Source organism: Hermetia illucens, chromosome 4 (genome assembly GCF_905115235.1).
Source record: "Hermetia illucens chromosome 4, iHerIll2.2.curated.20191125, whole genome shotgun sequence".
NCBI lineage: Eukaryota > Metazoa > Arthropoda > Insecta > Diptera > Stratiomyidae > Hermetia > Hermetia illucens.
This window is the reverse complement of record NC_051852.1, coordinates 1,342,105-1,361,938: the sequence shown is the minus strand read 5'-3', so window position 1 is coordinate 1,361,938 and position 19,834 is coordinate 1,342,105. Positions and strand designations below refer to the sequence as shown.

The window sequence follows — 19,834 nt, the reverse complement described above, 5'->3', positions numbered from 1 at the left end:
TTTCCCCAACGGAAACCAAACGAAAGTAGCACATTTTTAAGATGCTTAGACATAAAGGTAGATACCAATTGGATCACAACAGATAATCTTCTGCAATTAGAATTGCGCCTTCTTCCCTGAGCTTCATCATCATCAACGGCGCAACAACCGGTATCCGGTCTAGGCCTGCCTTAATAAAGAACTCCAGACATCCCGGTTTTGCGCCGAGGTCCACCAATTCGATATCCCTAAAAGATGTCTGGTGTCCTGACCCACGCCATCGCTCCATCTTAGGCAGGGTCTGCCTCGTCTTCTTTTTCCCTGAGCTTCAGGCGATTGCAATATCACAATTTTCGAGGGGAAATCGTCATAACATGAAAGACAGCATTTGTAAATTTTGGTAAAAACAATTCATGATTCTATTTTTATTTGGAAAAAGTTGTGTTTTCATTAATATTTAAACTTTGTGATTTTCTTAAAAAAAAGAATAAACTAAATCCGTAATACGAGTAATGCGTGGTACTATTGATCCTGTCCAGACGACAAACGTATGTGCTTCGAAACAATAGCAATGGTAGTAACTCGGCTCCCACCAAGTAATGTCGGTTGCCGTTCCTAGCGATAGCGCCTATCATAGTCACGATGTTCCTTATACCGTTCCACACTCCTCTCCCGTACATACTCGCGCTCTCGCCTTTCTCTACTCCGACTACGATCTCTGTTCTTGTGCTTTTTCTTATGCTTCTCACGATCGCCACGATACTCCCGATCTCTGGAACGCGATCGCTCGTAGCGACCATCACGTCGATCATCTCGAAGGAAGTTGTACCGAGATTCTCGTTCTCGTGCATGGAATTCCCGATCGTCCGTTCTCCTCCTGTCGTAAGGTTCACGGTCACGATCTCGTTCCAAATAACTGCCGCCGGCGCGACCGCTGTAGTTTCCGCTACCGCCGGAACCTACACCATTCCCACTCCCGCCGCTGCTGCCCATGGCTCGTGCCGGCGCCGCCGAGGTAGTTTGCTGATGCAATTTGTGGAAGTTAACGTTATTTGTCCTTGAGAATTCCGCAAGCTTCTTCTCGATCTGCTTCTCAATAGGCACCGGGACACGCGGGAATAGGGTTGAAAACCAATCCAGCTTTGTCAGAAATTGGTAGACCATTTGGCCGATTGTCATTATCTAGAATGGATGGGAGACCACATTAATGCCTGCTTTGCGAGCAATACGACAGACATTACACATCGTCGTCGCGGTCAACATTGTGAACGGAACCCACCTGTCCTCCGCCGGCCTTCACATCAATCTCTTCCTCGTCGAGCAAATAGTCCTCATACCAGTCGTACAGATCGCCGGGCGGCTGCGTGTATCTTATGTACATAAAACCTGCCGGGAAAGAAGGGGACACTGATTAGACGCGGCTTCAGCGGAAGGTAGCATACCTGGCTGGCTTTTTGTTTAACATTCGACATTCAGAACAACTTTTGTACTAAAAATAAATTGGAGAAGAAAGAAGTGCTGATTATGCCCAATCGACTTACCACTTACCTAGTGCCCGAATGTAGGGTGAGTCGGTGTGGCTCAGGAGTCCATTGACTTGCTTACGTGTTAGGCGCAGCGTGTATAGTTTATAAAGGAGGCAGAACGCTGTTGACACAATACCACCGGCGCCCACACCACGCACCTGCAAAGAGAAACTCTTCATTATTCAGTCAGTGCGCAGGGAATACATCAGAAGCGACCGTCAGAATTCGAATTTCTGGGTTGGCCTGCTCTTGCCGTGTCCCAGCTCGGCAACGTTACGGCATAGCGGGCAAGCCACAGTCCCTCAGAGAACTGATGAAGAAACATTACCTACCCCGCCACACATGCCCGTCTGACCAGACGTCTTCCTCGATCCCCGTTCCCACGGCTCCAGGTGCTTCACTTGGTAATAAATCTCGTCGACCACTTCATGGTAAGTCTTCAGTTTGAACAAGTGCACTGCAATGAGACGGAAGAGGGAGGCATTGTTACTAAAACATTGATCCACCGCCAATAATCACAAAAGCCATTAAAGATTCTTCAATCGATACCTTCCCACCTATCGGGGATTCGTGTCCAGAAAAATTACCGACCGCCCCCGCTCACGATCACGTACCTTTGAAATAACTCGAACTCTGAATATTCGCCAATATCAGCGGATTCAAGTTCATCGAGTTTTCGTTGCCCCACAACGGCAGAACATTGTGTTGTTTGCTCGATTTTTTCGGGACGACAGTGTGATCTGCAATGGAAGACCAATTGGCTCAGTACCGCCGCCAGTGAACAATACCATGACGTTCGCCATGGCGCACAAACGTCACAAGCTGGCAGAATTTCTACTCACCTTCATTGTGTTCCATTTTTACGTTTTCCCTGCTGAAATCACTCTTAAACAAAAGACTCACACTTTCAGTTGTTTACTTTTGGATTCCAAACCATATTTTTTAGGTGAAAACGCAGAAATTATAAATAAAAAACAGCCAAAACGTTCCTTTTACCACTGCCAACTTCTTGAAGTATTCTGTCCTGTAATAAAAAAAATCAATATGGTTGCACAGGGGATAGGCAACGTCAGACTGAGATTTCCACAATTAGCGAGCGTTTTGCTATTGTGAATTGTTGATATTCGGGTGGGATACGGTTCGCACCTAGGATATACGATTACGTCTAGTAAATGTCAAGACCGACGAGGGTTTATTTAATTTGTGAAAATGGCAGCTGAGGACATTGTTTACAAAACGAGTAACAAGATATGTCGGTTGTGCTTGAAAAGCTGTGAGAATAGCATATCTATTTTCGACGAGAACAACGTGATTTTGGAGAGAGCACTGAAAGATTGTATCGAGGATCTGGGCAGGGTTGCGGTAAGTTGGGTTGTCTGCTGTTTTGGGTGGCAATCCACGTTTTTATCGGTTAACAATATTTTACTTAACATCCGAACTGAGGTAATTAATACATTGTAAAATTCAGTTATAGCGTAAAGAGCAGATTCGAGGGTTATATCGGAATGTTGTTTCTAGCAATGGAGCGGCCAAAAAGTCTACCTTAAGTCCATCCCCTCCTCTAGCATTTTATCGTACATTAACTGAATTTTAGAAAATTAGAGGAGAATTAATGCTGGCAGGCTAGGAGGGCTTAGTTAGTTTAGTTAACTGGGGGGAGCCGCAGCTCCGAGCACTCAGGCCATTATACTATCCCCGTAAGTTGCCTATTCAATGGCTTCCCGCCTACGGTGTTCGCAGGCTTTAGCGAATCTGAGAACATTCTCAAGAGGCAGAGAGTGTGCAGATTTTTCATTGAAGAAAACCTTGCCAAGGTATCTTCGTCTGAGATCTGAGGATGTCGGGCAGATGCATAAAAAGTTCAGGGCCGTCTTCTCCTCCTCCTCCTCACATTGGCTGCACACAGCCGAAACCACTACCCCAATCTTTTCCAGTTTAAGGGACAGTGTTCCGTCAAAAGCCCTACTAGGGTTTTCATGTCCCACTTCTTAAGGGACAACAAAAATGCCGCTCTAGTGGCCCTAGGCTCCTTCACAAGGATTTTCGCTTGCCGGCAAAAGTCCAAATTTCTCCACTCAGTTGCGTGAATCCTTGCAATTTCACCCTTCAGAGTAGACTTGACAGTAGATGGTCGGATTCCAAGAGCTGGTTCTGGCCCCACCATTGTGGATCCAGACCCTCGGCGAGCCAGTCTGTCAGCCTCCTCATTACCGGCGATGTTAGAGTGCCCCGGCACCCACATCAGGAATGTTTCGTTCAGTCGGCCAAGTTTCAGCAGCACCTGATGACAACTCCACACCAACTGGCTTGATATGTTGTTGCCATTTAGTGCTGATAATGCCGCCCGACTGTCGGAACAGATTCGAATGGTGCGACCCCTCCATTTTTGTCGCAGACATTCTTCTGCTGCCAATGAAATGGCATATATCTCCGCCTGGAATATGGTCGTCATTTTTCCGAGGGGTCGGGCCAGTTCTATAATCGGATTCTCCGAGAACACCCCTGCACCCGATCCATCCTCCATAACTGACCCGTCGGTCAAGATTATTAGGTCTGTAATCTGAAAAGACTCATGGCCACTTGTCGACCATTCTTCTCTTTCGGTGATTACGACAGTGTATGTCTTTTCAAAGACGAATCTGGAAACCATATGATCGGTCGGCATCAGGGCTACCGGATGTTTTTCAAGGAATTTCCAGATAGACGCATGCCCGTTGGGTTGACCGCCTTTCCACGCCCCAATGGTATCGAACCTATATGCGTCGTTGGCTGCTTTCCGTTTCACCTCCAAGTGAATGGGGGGTAAATTTAGGATAGCTTCAAGTGCCGCAGTCGGTGTAGTACTCATTGCTCCAGTAATATTTAGGCAATCAAGTCTCTGAATCTGCGTTAGCAGTTTCCTGCTGTCAGCAAAGTTCAGTCTTGGTCACCAGACGATGCATGCATACATCAAAATGGGTTTTATTATGAATGCATACATCCAGTATATCCATTTAAGTGAAAGTCCCCAGGTCTTACCTATCGCATTCCTACAGCACCAGAGCAATCTGCAGGATTTCTGATATTGTTCCTGGATATGATGCTTCCACGTTAACTTGAAGTAGAAATGTACTCCTAAGTACTTGACTGTTTGTGCCAGCTGGATTTTCGCTCCTGCTAAGGTGGGTAGCGTATAGCTGCCCCACCTGACGTTCCTAGTGAACATCACTAGTCCAGTGTTCCTAGCGTTCACCGTGAGTCCATTGCGGAGGCACCAGCTGTGGATTACATGCAGAGTTGCATTCAAGCGATCACATACTGTGTCCGCAAACTTGCCGGTAATTATTACGGCTAGGTCGTCCGCAAATACTTGCGCGAAGACTTTTTGTCCTCCAGGAGCCACAGCAGGCTATCCATTAAGATTAACAGTGGAGAGAGAACCCCTCCCTGTGGGCAGCCCCTGAGACATTCTGCTTCAATAGACTTCTGGCCGACCGATATGTGGATTTTTCTCCACTCTAGCATGTGAAGGATCCAACAGGTTAGCAGCGGTTCGATTCCATGCTGTCTTGCCGCAAATGAGGCATAATTGAAGGCACCTTCGATGTCCATGAATGCACCTAAGGCGTATTCTTTTTCGGACATCGCCTTTTCAATTTTTGCCGTAAGTTCATGGAGTGCTGTCTCCGTGGATTTGCCTTTCTGGTAGGCGTGTTGCCTATGGTGAAGTGGCCACTTAGGAATGTGTGTATCCCTTATGAATCGATCTACTAGTCTTTCTAGTCCTTTTACCAGAAAGGACGTTAGGCTGATCGGTCGAAAACTTTTTGCGTTTGTGTAGGTGGGTTTTCCTGATTTGGGAATGAACAACACCTTCACTTCCCGCGATTTAATTGGAATGTAAGCGTGTGCTAGGCATGCACGATATATATTCCGAATATGTAGACCCATGGCATCCATTCCTTCTATTACTAGCGTAGGGATTATGCCATCCGGACCTGCAGACTTGTATCTATGGAACGAGTTAAATGCCCATTTCACTCGCTCCAGTGATACTACTTTGCATGCCAGATTTCAGTCTCTCGGTTGAGGGCTGTATGCACCTGTTGGCCCTGAGATTAGATTTTGGATGCCGCCTGGAAAGTGTACTTCAAGCAAATGATTTGCCGTTTCTTCATCGCTTTCTGTGTATAGGAGGGGTTACTTTCATTATACGGGCTTACTTCAGTTCAAGTTTCAAAGGAACTGATGGCAAGCTAGCGATAGGAGATAACCCCTTGTCTTCAGCAAGGGGTTGTAATCGGACAATATCTTATTGAGGATTTTAGGTTCCGGAGGCAAATTGGTAAGACGTTCATGGTTCCGATCATCACTGCTCATCTACACCGTCTAAATATTGCTAACAAAAATTTTGTTTAAAAATCGAGGGATTCCTAAGTCGGCCATCCACTTAATGGCGGACCGGACCAGTTGGAAAGCATACTGATATCGTGTTTTTAATTAATATAAAGGACCCAATACCATCTTGTAATCACTTCGGTCACACTGCTCCCAAGATAGAGGTGAGACAGCGTCTGATGCGTTTTCTCTGCAGTGGACGAAACCGTCATATTGCTAAGTCTCTAGCAATTTTCTTGCCCCTAAATCATTTTGTTGCCTTAATCTTTACAATAGTTCCCATCGACGCCACAGTAACAATCATGTCCTGTGAACAATTATGCGCGGTGCGAATTCGTTTTGCATGTCACCGCTGAGTGTATTTCTTTATATAAGAAAAATATTTGTATTGGTACTCACCCGTTTGAAAACCGCTTCCTATTCTATGCTATCCATTGGCTCAGTTCATCCTGGTTAGGCTTTGTTTTTCGCTCCTTTAAAACATTTTCTTCACTACAAATGAGAACGGGAATTAGAAACATGGTAGACGAAAAGCTCAAGGTCTCAATAAGGGGGGAGAGCGAAAATTACTTTTGGAAGGTATATCTAGGACGAAAATAAAAGGGTGGTGGAACAAACGAGTCAGCTTACGGTTTCGTCCAGCACAGAGGAAGCTCATCAAATGTTTCATCAAACAAAGCTTGGCCGTGGGTTCCTACGCATCCCCTTAGTGTCGTTTGAGCCCAAAACAAGATGTCCTAAATCTGCATCAACTTGCTGTTGGTGTTCACTAGCATTGTCACCTCCATCCTGTGCTGGAAACTCGACAGATCAGAGTGAAATTATGCGGTGTTTCCAATGATTAATTAATTGAAGTAATAAAAACTTTTTGTTTCTTTTTCGTTGGTGTTGGTATTTATTCTTGCAAATACCGATATTTCGGGAACCACTTGTTCCCTTCATCAGTGCAAACAAGTTTAAACTTGGTGTGGGTATTTATTCTTGCAAATACCGATATTTCGGGAACCACTCGTTCCCTTCATCAGTGCTAACAAGTTTAAACTTTAAAACTTGTTTGCACTGATGAAGGGAACAAGTGGTTCCCGAAATATCGGTATTTGCAAGAATAAATACCAACACCAACGAAAAAGAAACAACAAGTTTTTATTACTTCACTCGATAGATTCTCAAAGGTAGGATTTTTTTCTGAACTTCAAATTCGTCAGAAATTTTACCTCGAGCACGTAACACTTTGTAGGATCATATGTCGCTCTGATAATAGTTACCAGCTTCCCCGAAATGGCCCTCCTGCGTAGAGTATTCCAAAATCTTTGAAGAGCAGGTGAAATGGAGATCTGAACTCCATGCACTGGCACACAATTATCTGCAGGGTATTGACGTGGTCAATGCAGGAGGATCTAGAACGGAAATCGGCCTGCTCTCTGTCAATTATACTTTCGAAATGTTCTTAAATGAATTCCGGGATAATTTTAACTATTATCCACTCTTCGGATGATCATTCTCTTCTTCCTGTTGTTGAGGAAGTTCCAGATGACCAGCAGGATGAATGGAAGAAACAGCTCTGCAAAGACAGCCGGAGCTGCGATGAACAGTTCCGCGGGGAGACCGTCAATTTCATTGGCTGAGATGATTCCTTTATTTGGAGGAATAGTGCATATCAGTCATTTCATCCACGAGACGTTTCCTCCATCTCTTAAGTTGTTCACCGTCTTAAATGAGGAGCTTATCGTTAACGTACCCCAAAGATCCATCGACAGACTTGAGGCGATCTAATAGGGAATACGGTAGCGGCATTGTAAGTATTTGCAGCAACTTCTGCTTCCCTGGATAGCACTTTTTTCTTTTCTCACGGAGCACGATACGCTTCACTTGTTGGAGATTTTCGCGGTACCGGAGTTCAAGGGCAACATCTTCGCCCCTACGCTCCTTTTTCATGGCCCGGCAGTCAGCCAGATTTTATTGCGCGTCTTCGGAACGTGGCCAACGACCTTGTTTACTTCAGAGAAAGGAGCATTTTTGATGGCGGCCTGATTTGTAAGATAGTTTTCCCACTGTAGAATAACAGCTGCGTCCCGTAAGGAACCATGCTGAGCTCCGGGGTACAAAGTTCCTCACCGCTGCGAGAAGAGCAGGCAGGCAGGTTTCGCCCGAGGCCGATTTCACCGTCTCTCTTGTTTCGCACATCCAAAAGTAAACTTCTAAATCTATTGCTTATCGCGATTTGGTTGATCTGCTTCCCTTTATCGAGCAGTTGAACTCAAGTGACTTTATGGCAGACTCTGTGCTCGAACAATGTACCACCAATGACAAGGCGGTGGAGGCTACAGAAAGCTACAAGCCTCATACTATTGTTTCCCTACTTTACTATACATATACTTTCAAAGCCCACTTTATATAATTAATTTCGAGAATTGCAGGTTGGCTAGCCCACAAATTTCTATCCCTTTCAGTCGCCTTTTTGCAACAAGCCGGAAATACTTGTATTCTACCGCCTCCATTTACAATAAAACGACTATCTCAGCGGAACAGCGTCTTCATGTTTTAATAAAAAGTACGACTATTCCGGGTGGGGAGGCCCACGCTTACTCCACAAGAGGCCAAAGTATTATATGGCTATTTAGACTGTAGTAACCCTTCCCTTCCAAAATGACTGGTTTTATCCTGTGTTCCTCTTCAGACTTGATTCAGCCTTCCTTAGCATTCTCTAAGCCTCTTGTTAGAAACATTCTTGAAAATTGCCCAGTGAATTGGAGTCTTTTCCGCAATCGCCGGTGAATGCAAATTCATCCGATCCTTCTTTTTTGAGAAAAACTTCCCCAGTTTGGATTACCCTATTCACCCCTGCTTTTCTTAACCTAAGGTATGTACAAAAACGCAGATCTTTCTTTGATATGCGTACGCTTCAAGTTAATATTTGTCTGAAGGTGTGTCCCACCCCTTCAGCATTATCCTCTGCAATGTCGCTTAGAACACACGTAGCCTAGCCATATTTGATGCCTTTGCGGGGTTTCAAATCTACAACCACTCCCTAATCCGGAGGTGCCAGCTTCCCATGATGACGGCCATTCAAGATCGTTTTTATTCATGGAAACATAAGAAAGTCTGGTGGTTTCATACTTGGACTCGACGTTGGCTGGGTCGCGGCTGCGATTCCTAATGACAAACTCCTGCACAAGAAGGGAAATGTTTTAGTGATGCAAAATGCAATTTTTCGCGATTTCTCCTTAACGCGTTTGGGATTGTCTCGCAACTAAGGAGGCACAAACTCACTGTGACCCATAATTTTGTCTCGAAAAAACCGAGTTGCAAATCTACCCTGGATTTATTAATGAATACTTTCTTTGGGCACGAAATTGCCTTTCCGTATTACTCGCTACTTTCCTATTTTGATTAAAAATAAACTTGGAAATTCATTTTTTATTACAACTTTCAATCCTGTTCAAACAAATGAGCCTACTCTGGGTGCGTTCTAGCAACTGGTGGCATTGTGACGATGGGTCAATACCTTCGAGAAGAATTTGGCGCACATGCTACTCATATGCAAATGAAGTGGTGATTTACCTTCAAGAATGTTTGCTCTACGCCCACATTTTCGCCAACCTCTAACGTTCCGAAAGAACTGCATGTGCCAATCTTAAATTTTTGCTTTAGACATGGCATTTCCCTCGTAGGCTCCCCTAATCATATCCAAAGCGTTAGCAAGCGATTTTCGAAATTTAGCGCAGTACTTGACTCCGCATTGCTGCTGAATTAATCGCTACACATTGAGTGTCGTCATCGAAACGCACTCGCAGGCAATCCAAGCCTTACCACACAACTATCCACATGTGATTAAACTGAAGCCGGTTTGTTAGCCAACCTAGCTTTTTCCAGAGAAAACTCCGCACCTTAACGGTTTTGGTTCGCCTTAGAATCTTTCTTTTGATACTTTTGAGACGGGGTTTTCGACTTTTTTCTTTCCTTAGTTGAAAGCAGAGGATAATCTACTTATTTTTTTCTCCCTTTGCAAATTTCACTGTAGTGAGATTTTCGACCACATTCTGTATGGTGGGGGAGAAGCTTCAGCTTCTGAGCACTCAGGCCGTGTTGGCCCATTGTACTCGCACATTGTACATAACATTCTACGGCCGTTAGATATCGTCAGCCCCCTTTCTTATTTCAAGAGATTGATAGTGATTTTTCGAAGCCCCGTAAACATGTCGTTGATGCTTTATTTTCGTATTATTCCTTTCAAATCCATTTCGATTTACACATCAGGGATTGGTAAACTGCTGGCTATTCACGTCCTACCATGAATGCTTGTTGTTTGGGAACCTATAAGGATGCCCCATCTGTTTCGTAGGCATCGTTTCGGCTATTCTTTTACTTTAATTCTTATTCTTATACGCAAAGTAGTTACATAGCTATTAATTAATTAAGGTGGCGAAAGTCCTTCACGAATATTGAGGGGCAAGTATCTGAAAGAAAGGGGAAATTAGCGTTTCCGCTGAATATGTTTTAACATTGCCCTTGAAAGTGGTGCGAAGATCGAGGGGGATAAGAGCAGGCTTCGGTTTATGTAAGGAGATGGTGGCGACGTCAGAAAGTTATCATCAACCACGTGGTTTTAGCCACAAAATCCAATACTGAATTGTAAAATGAAGTCAAACTTGCGGATTTGCCTAGTTGAGGAATATTGTGTAAACGGGGAGAGGGGGGGTGGCGGGCTTTAAATCTGTGCAGATCGTAAATGATCTGTCTTTCCATTACCTAGGAGCTCCCGATCGTAAGTGTCGAAACCAGTGATTCACATTCTTGAGGATCTTGTTGTTTAGGGGCTCGGAGCATCAGTACGTAGAGCCTGACCGGTGAAAGTTCGTGGTGGATGCCTAGGGATTAATAACTTTGCTATGAGGAATAACAGTGCCTTCTTCAAAAGTGCAGGTGATCTCAACTTTTCCATTCTTAGGCGCCAGGACTTTTGGCAGTTCGCCTAGTGGTACCAGTACTTTGGCTGCTTTTGGCATGCATCGTTGGAAGCAATTTAACAGCTACATGCAGTAGCAAAACTTGATGGGCGTCTGTGGATAAGGAAGGCTCATAATGGCCATGACTTTGCATGGAAGGGGATTGAAGTCGTCGGTGAAGGCTGAGTACTTTAGGTATATTACTTCACCTTCTTCAATAAAGTATTTCTCGGTGTTGATTCGCTAATTTGCGTTGCGGTCGAGAAAAATTTTGAAGTTGATATTTGTGGTCCTTGAAGTGAAAATGACCCTGTCCAAATAGGCTCTTTCGAAAGACAAATCTCGAAGAAAGTGGTGTATAGTGTGCTGGTAAGATTGTGTTGCGTTACGTTGTCTCAGAGAATACTGTAAACTCAAAGAACCCCAAAAAGGGCCGTGATGTATATTTTTGTTATTTGCAGCTATTAGTTATTGGCAGCAAAGATCGATACACAAGTTGTAGTGAGAAAGGGAGTATCCACCTATAATAGTCCTGTGGATATTGGCTATGATAAAAGGCCACGAAAGATTAGGTTGAGTTGTACACTTATAGTGTGATCAGGGCTATAGAGAGAAAATTCTGGCCCGTGATGAAAATTATGCGAAAAAATCGGGCCCGGGGTAAAAATTATATAAGCCTGGGATTAAAACTATCCCAGGCCCTGTATTATCCCTTTCTTTATTGAAATTTGTATGGCAAGCCCTCGATAAAAGTCCAGGTCCGAGCCTGTTTTAAGTTTATTCCTTGTTTTAATTTTATTGACTAAAGACTTTTTTTAAACGTAACAGATGATTCTAGGATGGTAAAAATGATTTATTATATCAGTAACTGCACTTCGGTCACCTCATTGTCAAAGAGCAGCATGGTTTCGTGAAACATAGATCAACGGCTTCAAATCTTCTGGTCTTTACCAACTTTGTTGCTAAACGCTTGAATTCACGACAGGAGGTACATGCTGTTTATACTGATTTCTCCAAAGCCTTTGACACCGTTGACCATAACATTCTCCTCTCTAAACTTTCTTCGCTTGACTTTCCTCCCTCAGTCATCTCCTGGCTTTCCTCCTATCTCTCATACCGTTCCTGCAAAGTTTCTTTTCATGGTCACTCATCCCGTTCCTTCTCTCCTTCCTCTGGTGTTCCCCAAGGCTATATACTTGGCCCGCTACTCTTCCTGTTTTTTATCAATGACCTCGCCTCCATCCTCACCTGTCCGTATTTGCTTTACGCAGACGACCTTAAATTGTTTGCCTCTGTTTCGTCTCCATTGGACTGTGCTCTCTTACAATCCAACCTTGATAATTTAGCCCGTTGGTGTTCGGTCAACAAGCTAACACTGAATGTCAACAAATGCCACTGGATGCGCTACTCCCTTAAACCCTCCCCATCATCCTTTTCCTATTCTCTCAGTGGTCAACCCCTTTCACTACTGACCTCCTTCAAAGACCTGGGTGTAATATTCGACGATAAACTTCGTTTCAATTCCCACTTCGTTGACATCATCAATAGAGCTTCCAAAATGTCCGGTTTTATCCTACGTTCCTCTTCCGACTTTACCTCAATCCAGCCCTCCTTAACACTCTTCAATTCCCTTGTCAGAAACATCCTTGAATATTGCTGTGTAGTCTGGTCCCCCTACCGCATCCGTGACGGTCGCGCTCTTGAAGCCGTACAACGCAAATTTACTCGGTCCCTCTTTTATAAAAAGAACCTTCCACGGGTTAATTATCCGTCACGACTCCACACCCTCAATCTCCCCTCCCTACAGCAACACCGTATATTCTTGATATGTGTACTCTTTTCAAACTCTGCAATGGTCTGATGGACTGTTCCGCCAACTCGGATATTACTTTCCGTATCGCCTCGTCTCATAACACACGTAATGCGGACATTTTTGATGTACCCTTCGCCGAGCTCGAGATTTACTTTCACTCTCCGATCCCGAGGTTTTGTCGGTCCTACAATGCCCTACAGCTTGGTTCCTTTGACTCTATGTCCCTCTCTAGCTTTAAGCGCAAAATATGCCATTTACTTGCTCCTCCCTCTGAGGACAATATGTAATAAGAAATTTGCTTTCTGCGTATTGTCCTCATTAAATAAATAAATAAATCTTTCCCTCATATCGAACTGTTTCAGCTCTCCCCGTTGGATAACTTACCAGAAACCTGCTGCCAACACTGTCACAAACTTTTCTCCGATGCGTATTCATTCATCTTAAGGATCCGAAAAAACGACGAATTCCTACACAACATTCTACAGTGCGACTATATCGAAGAGGAATACACTGAAATTAGTTCAAACGAAAAGGAATTAAGTAAAGATGACACAACTTGCAACGACACGACAGAACAGGACATTCCGCAACAATTTAACACATATCAGGAGTATAAGATTGAATCAAATACACCCAAGGAGTGCGAAACAGAAGAGGGTGAACTTCCGCATTACATCGAAATAGCATATGTCCAACCGGCTGACGATTTAATCAGCAATCGATCCGAAAGTCGACCTCCGAATATCATACAATGCTCGTATTGCCCGAAAACATTCGCCAGCGCCCGCTACAAACGTGATCATGAGCGTTGTCACTTTGAAGAAGGACGCAAATGTCCTCATTGTGAGAAGAGGTTCCTAAAAAAATGTGACTGGACACGTCATGTAAATTCACATACGCTTGAAAGGACATTTGTATGTTCAACATGCGCAAAGATATTCATTACCCAGGCCGAACTAAATCGTCATATGAAAGTCCATAGTTTGGTTCGTGAACATAAATGCACTCATTGCGAGAATGAGTTTAAGGATATCGGGGCCTTGAAGTTTCATATTCGTACCGTACATTTTAAGGAGCGACCGTTTTATTGTCCCAACTGCGGCAAAACTTTCTCAACAGCATCTAAAGTTCGCAGACATCAAAGATCGAAAATTTGCGCGGAAACTAAGTCCGTCACGACCATACACGATGGAAATAAAGAACAGTTCATCATTTTCGAGAATAGCTTCGAAACGCATTTAATATGATAGTGTGAAATAAACCGGGGTCGGACGCGCAGAAAACCCTTACTGGGTTCATGATCGATAATACCTTTAGAATCGCCGCCGATCCGGTCAACGACTCGTACAAATAAAAGTATAAAATCAAGAACTGCACTTTTAGTTTTATCATTTATTGGTCTTTAACATATTTTAGTTTCCTAGTATTCCTTTTGAATAAAATTGAAGTACATCTTATCTACTCTTTGTTTTCCGAGCAAGATTCCAACTACTATTCACATAGGCAGATAGTGTCCTTCGCGATCCTCTCTTTGAACGATTCGCTTCCTTTCCCGTTGCTAGAACGGCTACGTGTATGATTAGTTTCCAATTAAATTTGTTGCAAATTCTCATTATTCACTTAACATAGTGTAGTACATATCATTTGCTCATTTATTTATATACAAGAAGATTTTGGCTTAGTAGTTGATACATCGGGAGGAAAGTTATGAAAGAATTTACAGAATTCATAAACATGTTTCCCGAGCGTACAATCACATACACCGAACTGGAGGTAAATGAAACAGCCTTCAGCGAGCATAGTCGTTTGTTTTAAAATACAATGTGAATTATGTTTTCTCAGTTACATTTCTCTTCTCATCTCGTTACGTTTAATGCTAAGTTATAGAGTACAGGAATGTGTTTTAAGTGTGATATTATAATGATAGCACGTGTTTTTATTTAAAATAATTATGTGTATACAGTTGTAAGTAGTTAGGTTCCATTTGCGTAATTTGTTTCTTCTCCCTCACTCAAACATTCATTGGATTCCTTTTCCTCCAATTTTCGTTCGGTTGACGAGTCACGGTCACTTTCAAATATTCACATCTCAAATTTTATTATTATTATTTACAGTAAAAGTCTCAATTAACGTACTCCATTAATTCTACAGAATTCCTTTACATATTGTTGATTCCTAAATATTTAGGCCGGGCCCATAATTTACATAATTGAACTGTTCATTATTTGAATTCAATAGTTTTCTTTACAAATTAGTGTTTTCAAACAGAATCATCAAATATGCTGGTTTTGATAATTTCAGTCAGAGAGACAGATACTCTCAGTTTTCTTCTATTGAATCGAAGAAATAATTCGGAATTTAAAAGCACTTTGCCGTGAAAGTTTGAGGCGCTAATATAGGTTTCCATATGTACATTTTGTGATACACCTCTGGGATTATGTGGATCAGTTTTAAAAGCAATTTTTCCACCTTTTATGATTACTTACCAGGTGTACTCCTAATTAATTTCCGGTGTTTTTTCGATAGATGGCGTCCTGTTTTGTGTCGCTGTTGGTCACACATACCTGTCATTTTATTTAGTTGTTGTCGAGTGTCTAAACTGCGTTGACGTTTCCCCAAAAACTTCCTCCAGCAAGTATTTATTGCGCGTCAAATATGTCGGTGTACATACCGAATTTCGAGCATATGCGCCATGCATTGCTTTTCATGTTCAATCAAGGAAAAAAAGTGTCCGAGAGCCACTGTGCTCTTGTGGAAGTTTATGGCGATCGAGCATTAAAAATTCGAACATATGAAACATGGTTTCGACAATTCAAAAATTTGAGATTTCGACCTGAACGACGGCGCACGCTCCGGCAAGCCAAAATCGTTTGATGAAGCCGAATTGCAAGCATTATTAGATGAAGACAGCACGCAAACGCAACGACAGCTTGCAGATACGTTGGGAGTTCAACAGCAAGCAATTTCGAAACGTCTGCGAGCCATGGGAAAAATTCAGAAGTGTGGAAAGTGGGTGCCGCATGAACTGACCGAGAGACAAATGGAGAACCGAAAAGTGATGTGTGAAATGCTGTTTTTACGGTACAAAAAAAGCCTTTTCTCCATCGAATTGTTACGGGCGATGAAGAGTGGATTGTCTTGGAGAACCTTAAACGCAAAAAATCTTGGATGAGTCCAAGTGAAGCATCGACATCGACGGCACGACCAAATCGTTACCGTCGGAAGGTCATGCCGTGTGTATGGTGGGACCAGACCGGTGTGATCTACTTCGAACTGCTGAAACCTAGTGAAACTGTGAACGCCGTTCGCTACAAGCAACAAATGAAAGATTTAAGCCGAGCGATTGCGGAGAACCGACCAGAATATCGAGAAAGACAGAAGAAGGTGATTTTGCTCCACGACAATGCACCATCGCATAAGTCGAAAGTCGTTTGCGACACGCTGGAAAAACTCAAGTGGAAGGTGCTTAACCATGCCTGGCCCCATCGGATTACCACCTCTTTGCCTCATTGGGCCACGCACTTTCTAAGAAGCACTTCGACTCCTCCGAAAATTTGCGAAAATGACTCACTGAATGGTTCAACTCCAAAGACAGTCAATTCTACTGGCGTGGTATTCACAAATTACCAGAAAGGTGGGAGAAATGTGTAGAAAGCGATGGAAAATATTTCGAATAAAATAACTATTACGGTTCCCTTGGAATTATGTGGTCTATTCACAAAAAAACCGGAAATTAGGAGTACACCTGGTAGTTGCCATGTTATGTCGATTCTATTAAATTATGAGCGAATCACAAGCTGAAAACAGTGGGGACCGTAAACAAATAGTTCTCAGGTTCGAGGGAATAACACTTCCAAACTGTTTTTCTCCTTTCATGGTATCATTACTTCCCAGAATTTATTTTTTTCTTAACCTTTTTTCTGTAATGCTGCTCTCCATATATGCGAAACGATTGTGTCACATTTTTTTTCACAGAATACAGTCATGTCGAGTATTAAATGAGAGGGCTCAATTGGTACTTTTCGAAAACGATCTTATTTCTGATGTTGGGAATGAGGACTCAAAATGTGTGCCTCAAAAAGTGAAACAGATCTCGTCCTCACACACAAATCACGGTGACGCATTTACACGAAATCTAAGCCTCGAAATGATGCATCCCATTCTGATATCTACGCAAATAAATAATGGCAATTATCATATTTTAGAAATTTATCCGATTTATCTCCTGTTTTTTTTTTTTTTTTCAATCGACATGGGGTCATCTTCAGAGAGTACATACCACTCAGACAAAAAACGCAGTTTTTTTACGTGAAAGTCCTCACAAAACTGTGAAAATGCATTGTTCATTTCCGCCCAGCTAATGTAAACGATTGGTGGCTGCACCATAACACGCGGCGAGCCACACAGCTCGTAGTGAAGTATCTTGGACATCACAAGGTGACAACACTGTCTCAGCCCCTCTACAGTTCCGAATTGGCCCTGCCAATTTTTTTCTATTCTCGAGAATAAAATCGACGCTCAAGGGGAAACATCATGGCTCAGTAGAAACGATTCAGCTCGCCGTGACGATGGAACTAAACAGCATTCTGATCCAGGCGTTCCTGGAGACGCACCAAAACTGGGATCGTTTGAATTATTTTCATGAATAAAAATAACGATGCAATCAAGAAGTAGGACGCCAGCTCATTCGAGCATGAACAGAGGGGCATCAACGTCGAATTCGTAAACAGCTTTATATACCTGGATAGCAGCCTGTCAGAGGACGCCAATGAAACTGACGAGGTTAAGCGACTTTTTTCTCGATCGTTCCCATAATGAAATCGAACCATATGCACAGAAACAAGAAGGTCCGCGTATATAAAACCATCAACGACCAGTGCTACGCTTTGAATGCGAAACCTGAACTCTAACCCAAGCCTTCGAAAATTTGCTAAACACATTCGAAAGGAAAGTCCTTCGGCATATTTTCAGAGCAGTTCGTGACCGGTATAACCATGAGTTGTATGAATTGTACGATGAGCTAGAAGTTCGAAAATTCGTTAAACTACAATGCCTTCAGTGGACAGGGCATGTCCAACGACGGTCGCATGCTTAAAAAGGTTATGAACGGACGACGTGTCGACGGAGCGAGACTACGAAGAAGACCGAAAGGACAGTGGGAGAGCACAATATATATGCGGACGCCAAGCAACTACTGGGCTTCCAAGATTGGAGGACGCGGTCACGTGACCGAGATAATTGGAGGATAACGACCCATTTGATTGCGTGATCAATTGTATGAATTATGAATGAATGAATGAACCTTGTAAGATGTATAAGAACCGATAAATATTGAAATTCAATGGAAGTTAGCCAAAGCGATTGGCGGTCGCAAACAAAATATAAAATCAGGACTGTAGATGATTGGGGTAAGGCTATATGCCAGATGAGACTCAAATAAACCATTTTGGATTGGGTGGCCAAGAATTGGTGTAGAGGGATCATGGACGGAAAAGACAATCACACCATGTAGAGCCCACACTGAACTTTGTATGAGGCTCAATTATGGTATGGGACCGTATAAAAAGAAAAGGAGGTTGAAGAAGATTGTAGGGTAATGACGGCAGACTCTTATATTAAGGTTCTACAGAATCATTTGTTTGGTATTTGATAGAGCCAAATGGCGAAACCGTCACGACGAGCCGACCCCGCTTGTGAACGGGACAAAGGCTGAACAAAAAGAAGAAGATTTGTTTGGTACTATGGAAGATTTAAATGTTAATGTCTTTTAACAGGACAATGATCAGCAACGCACAGCAAAGTCGATCCTGAAACGACTCCAGGAGTCCGGAACAAGACTTAGACTTATCTATGTCTGTTCAGACCTAATCACACCGAAACCTCTATACTGTATTAAAGAGGTCGGTCAGAATCGCTAATCGAATTGTAGTCAAATTGTGCAGGATGCAAGAAGCGCAATACTACAGGAAATTTGTTAAAACCTAGTTTCTAGAATGACTACCAAAATATCCTATAGTTCGCGAATTATTGTTGAATGTTTTCCATGCTCAGCTCAAATATGAGGAGATGCCAATTTTCAAGCCATGCATGAGGGTCAGTCAAATATAAGCGGAAATTGGATTATCAAGCGTCGTTCGAAAGTAGGAAGGCTGTCTGGGTCTCTCTAGTCCACCTTCGCACCCACTTGCAATTCATTGAGTGACCAATTGTTCTTACTTTTGTCACGCTGCGAATTATTATGAAGTTTTTGACGCGAGAAGAAGTGAAACCTTCAGAAATTTTAACAAGTTTACGGATGCAATTCGGGGCAGAATCTCTCTCCAAAATCCGCGTGTACGAGTGGCGTACAAGTTTTTCTGAAGAACGTGAAATAATGGTCTGAGTCACGATCGGCATCTCCGAACTCCCATCAAACACGAAACCATCCAGTTACGGAGCTTTTGGAGAAAGATCATCGACGAAATTGCTTCTTTTGTAGGTCTAAATCATCGGTCTAAGATATAAATATCGGTGTAAGAAAAAAAATCCTTATGACACTCCAACAGAACCAATTTTTAGAAGCTTCTACCTAAATTTTGATAACAATGTATTGACTGGTTTCAACGTGACACACGTTTGGGTGGCATAGTTTTAAATAACCGCTGTTTGCCGTATTTTTTCACAAGCGATGCACAACGATGCACGGATGAATCAAAGCATTGTTTAGAGCTGCTAGGAGCTCTTGGAGCATTTGCGTGACGGTATGTGATAATCCAGTAAAATTCCGTTTCATTTTAATGATTGAGGAGTGTGTTTTCGTTTAACGATTGAAGAGTGTGGGTGGATTTAGGTTCTGTATAATCCGCACTGAGAGACTTGTTAGCACTGATGAAGGGAGCAAGTGGTTCCCGAAATATCGGTATCTGCAAGAATAAATATCTACACCATCGAAAAAGAAACAACAAGTTTTTTATTATTTCAAATAAAGTCAGTTTTAGAGCGTTAAATCGAATGTGAAATGTTTTGATGATTAACGCCGCCGTCGCGTTGAAACGAAATCGTCACAAGAACCACCACTTTATTCATGCGATAGTACTTTTTGCTATCTTGCTATCATTGTTTTTCATCCGCGCCCAATAGACAATGGGCTCAAATTCCCGAGAATAATTCGACGCAAAAAGTCGAACCGTCAAGGAGCAGTGAATGAAAATAAG

The 19,834-nt window shown here is 42.8% G+C and overlaps 2 protein-coding genes across 6 annotated transcripts; one reads left to right on the top strand and one right to left on the bottom strand.

Moving 5' to 3' along the window:
• Window positions 1-366: 366 nt before the first annotated feature.
• Window positions 367-2,552, bottom strand: LOC119656160 (pre-mRNA-splicing factor 38B). Of its 5 annotated transcripts, none has more exons than XM_038062499.1 (6): window positions 2,348-2,552; window positions 2,120-2,245; window positions 1,838-1,962; window positions 1,528-1,663; window positions 1,259-1,365; window positions 367-1,161 (listed from the first exon to the last, which is right to left on the bottom strand). In XM_038062499.1, the coding sequence occupies exons 1-6, from the start codon at window positions 2,361-2,363 to the stop codon at window positions 595-597; spliced, it is 1,077 nt and encodes a 358-aa protein (XP_037918427.1). In that variant the 5' UTR covers window positions 2,364-2,552; the 3' UTR covers window positions 367-594. The 5 variants fall into 5 exon arrangements, 3 of the variants coding, with proteins under 3 accessions (XP_037918427.1, XP_037918428.1, XP_037918429.1); XR_005250012.1 differs by having other exon boundaries at window positions 1,020-1,161; window positions 1,221-1,365; window positions 1,521-1,663; XR_005250011.1 differs by having other exon boundaries at window positions 1,020-1,161; window positions 1,521-1,663.
• An 82-nt stretch (window positions 2,553-2,634) lies between these two features.
• Window positions 2,635-14,098, top strand: LOC119656161 (zinc finger and BTB domain-containing protein 17-like). The gene is made up of 2 exons (XM_038062503.1): window positions 2,635-2,867; window positions 13,004-14,098. Exons 1-2 carry the CDS (start codon window positions 2,715-2,717, stop codon window positions 13,886-13,888), a joined length of 1,038 nt encoding a protein of 345 aa, XP_037918431.1. The 5' UTR covers window positions 2,635-2,714; the 3' UTR covers window positions 13,889-14,098.
• Window positions 14,099-19,834: the final 5,736 nt, after the last annotated feature.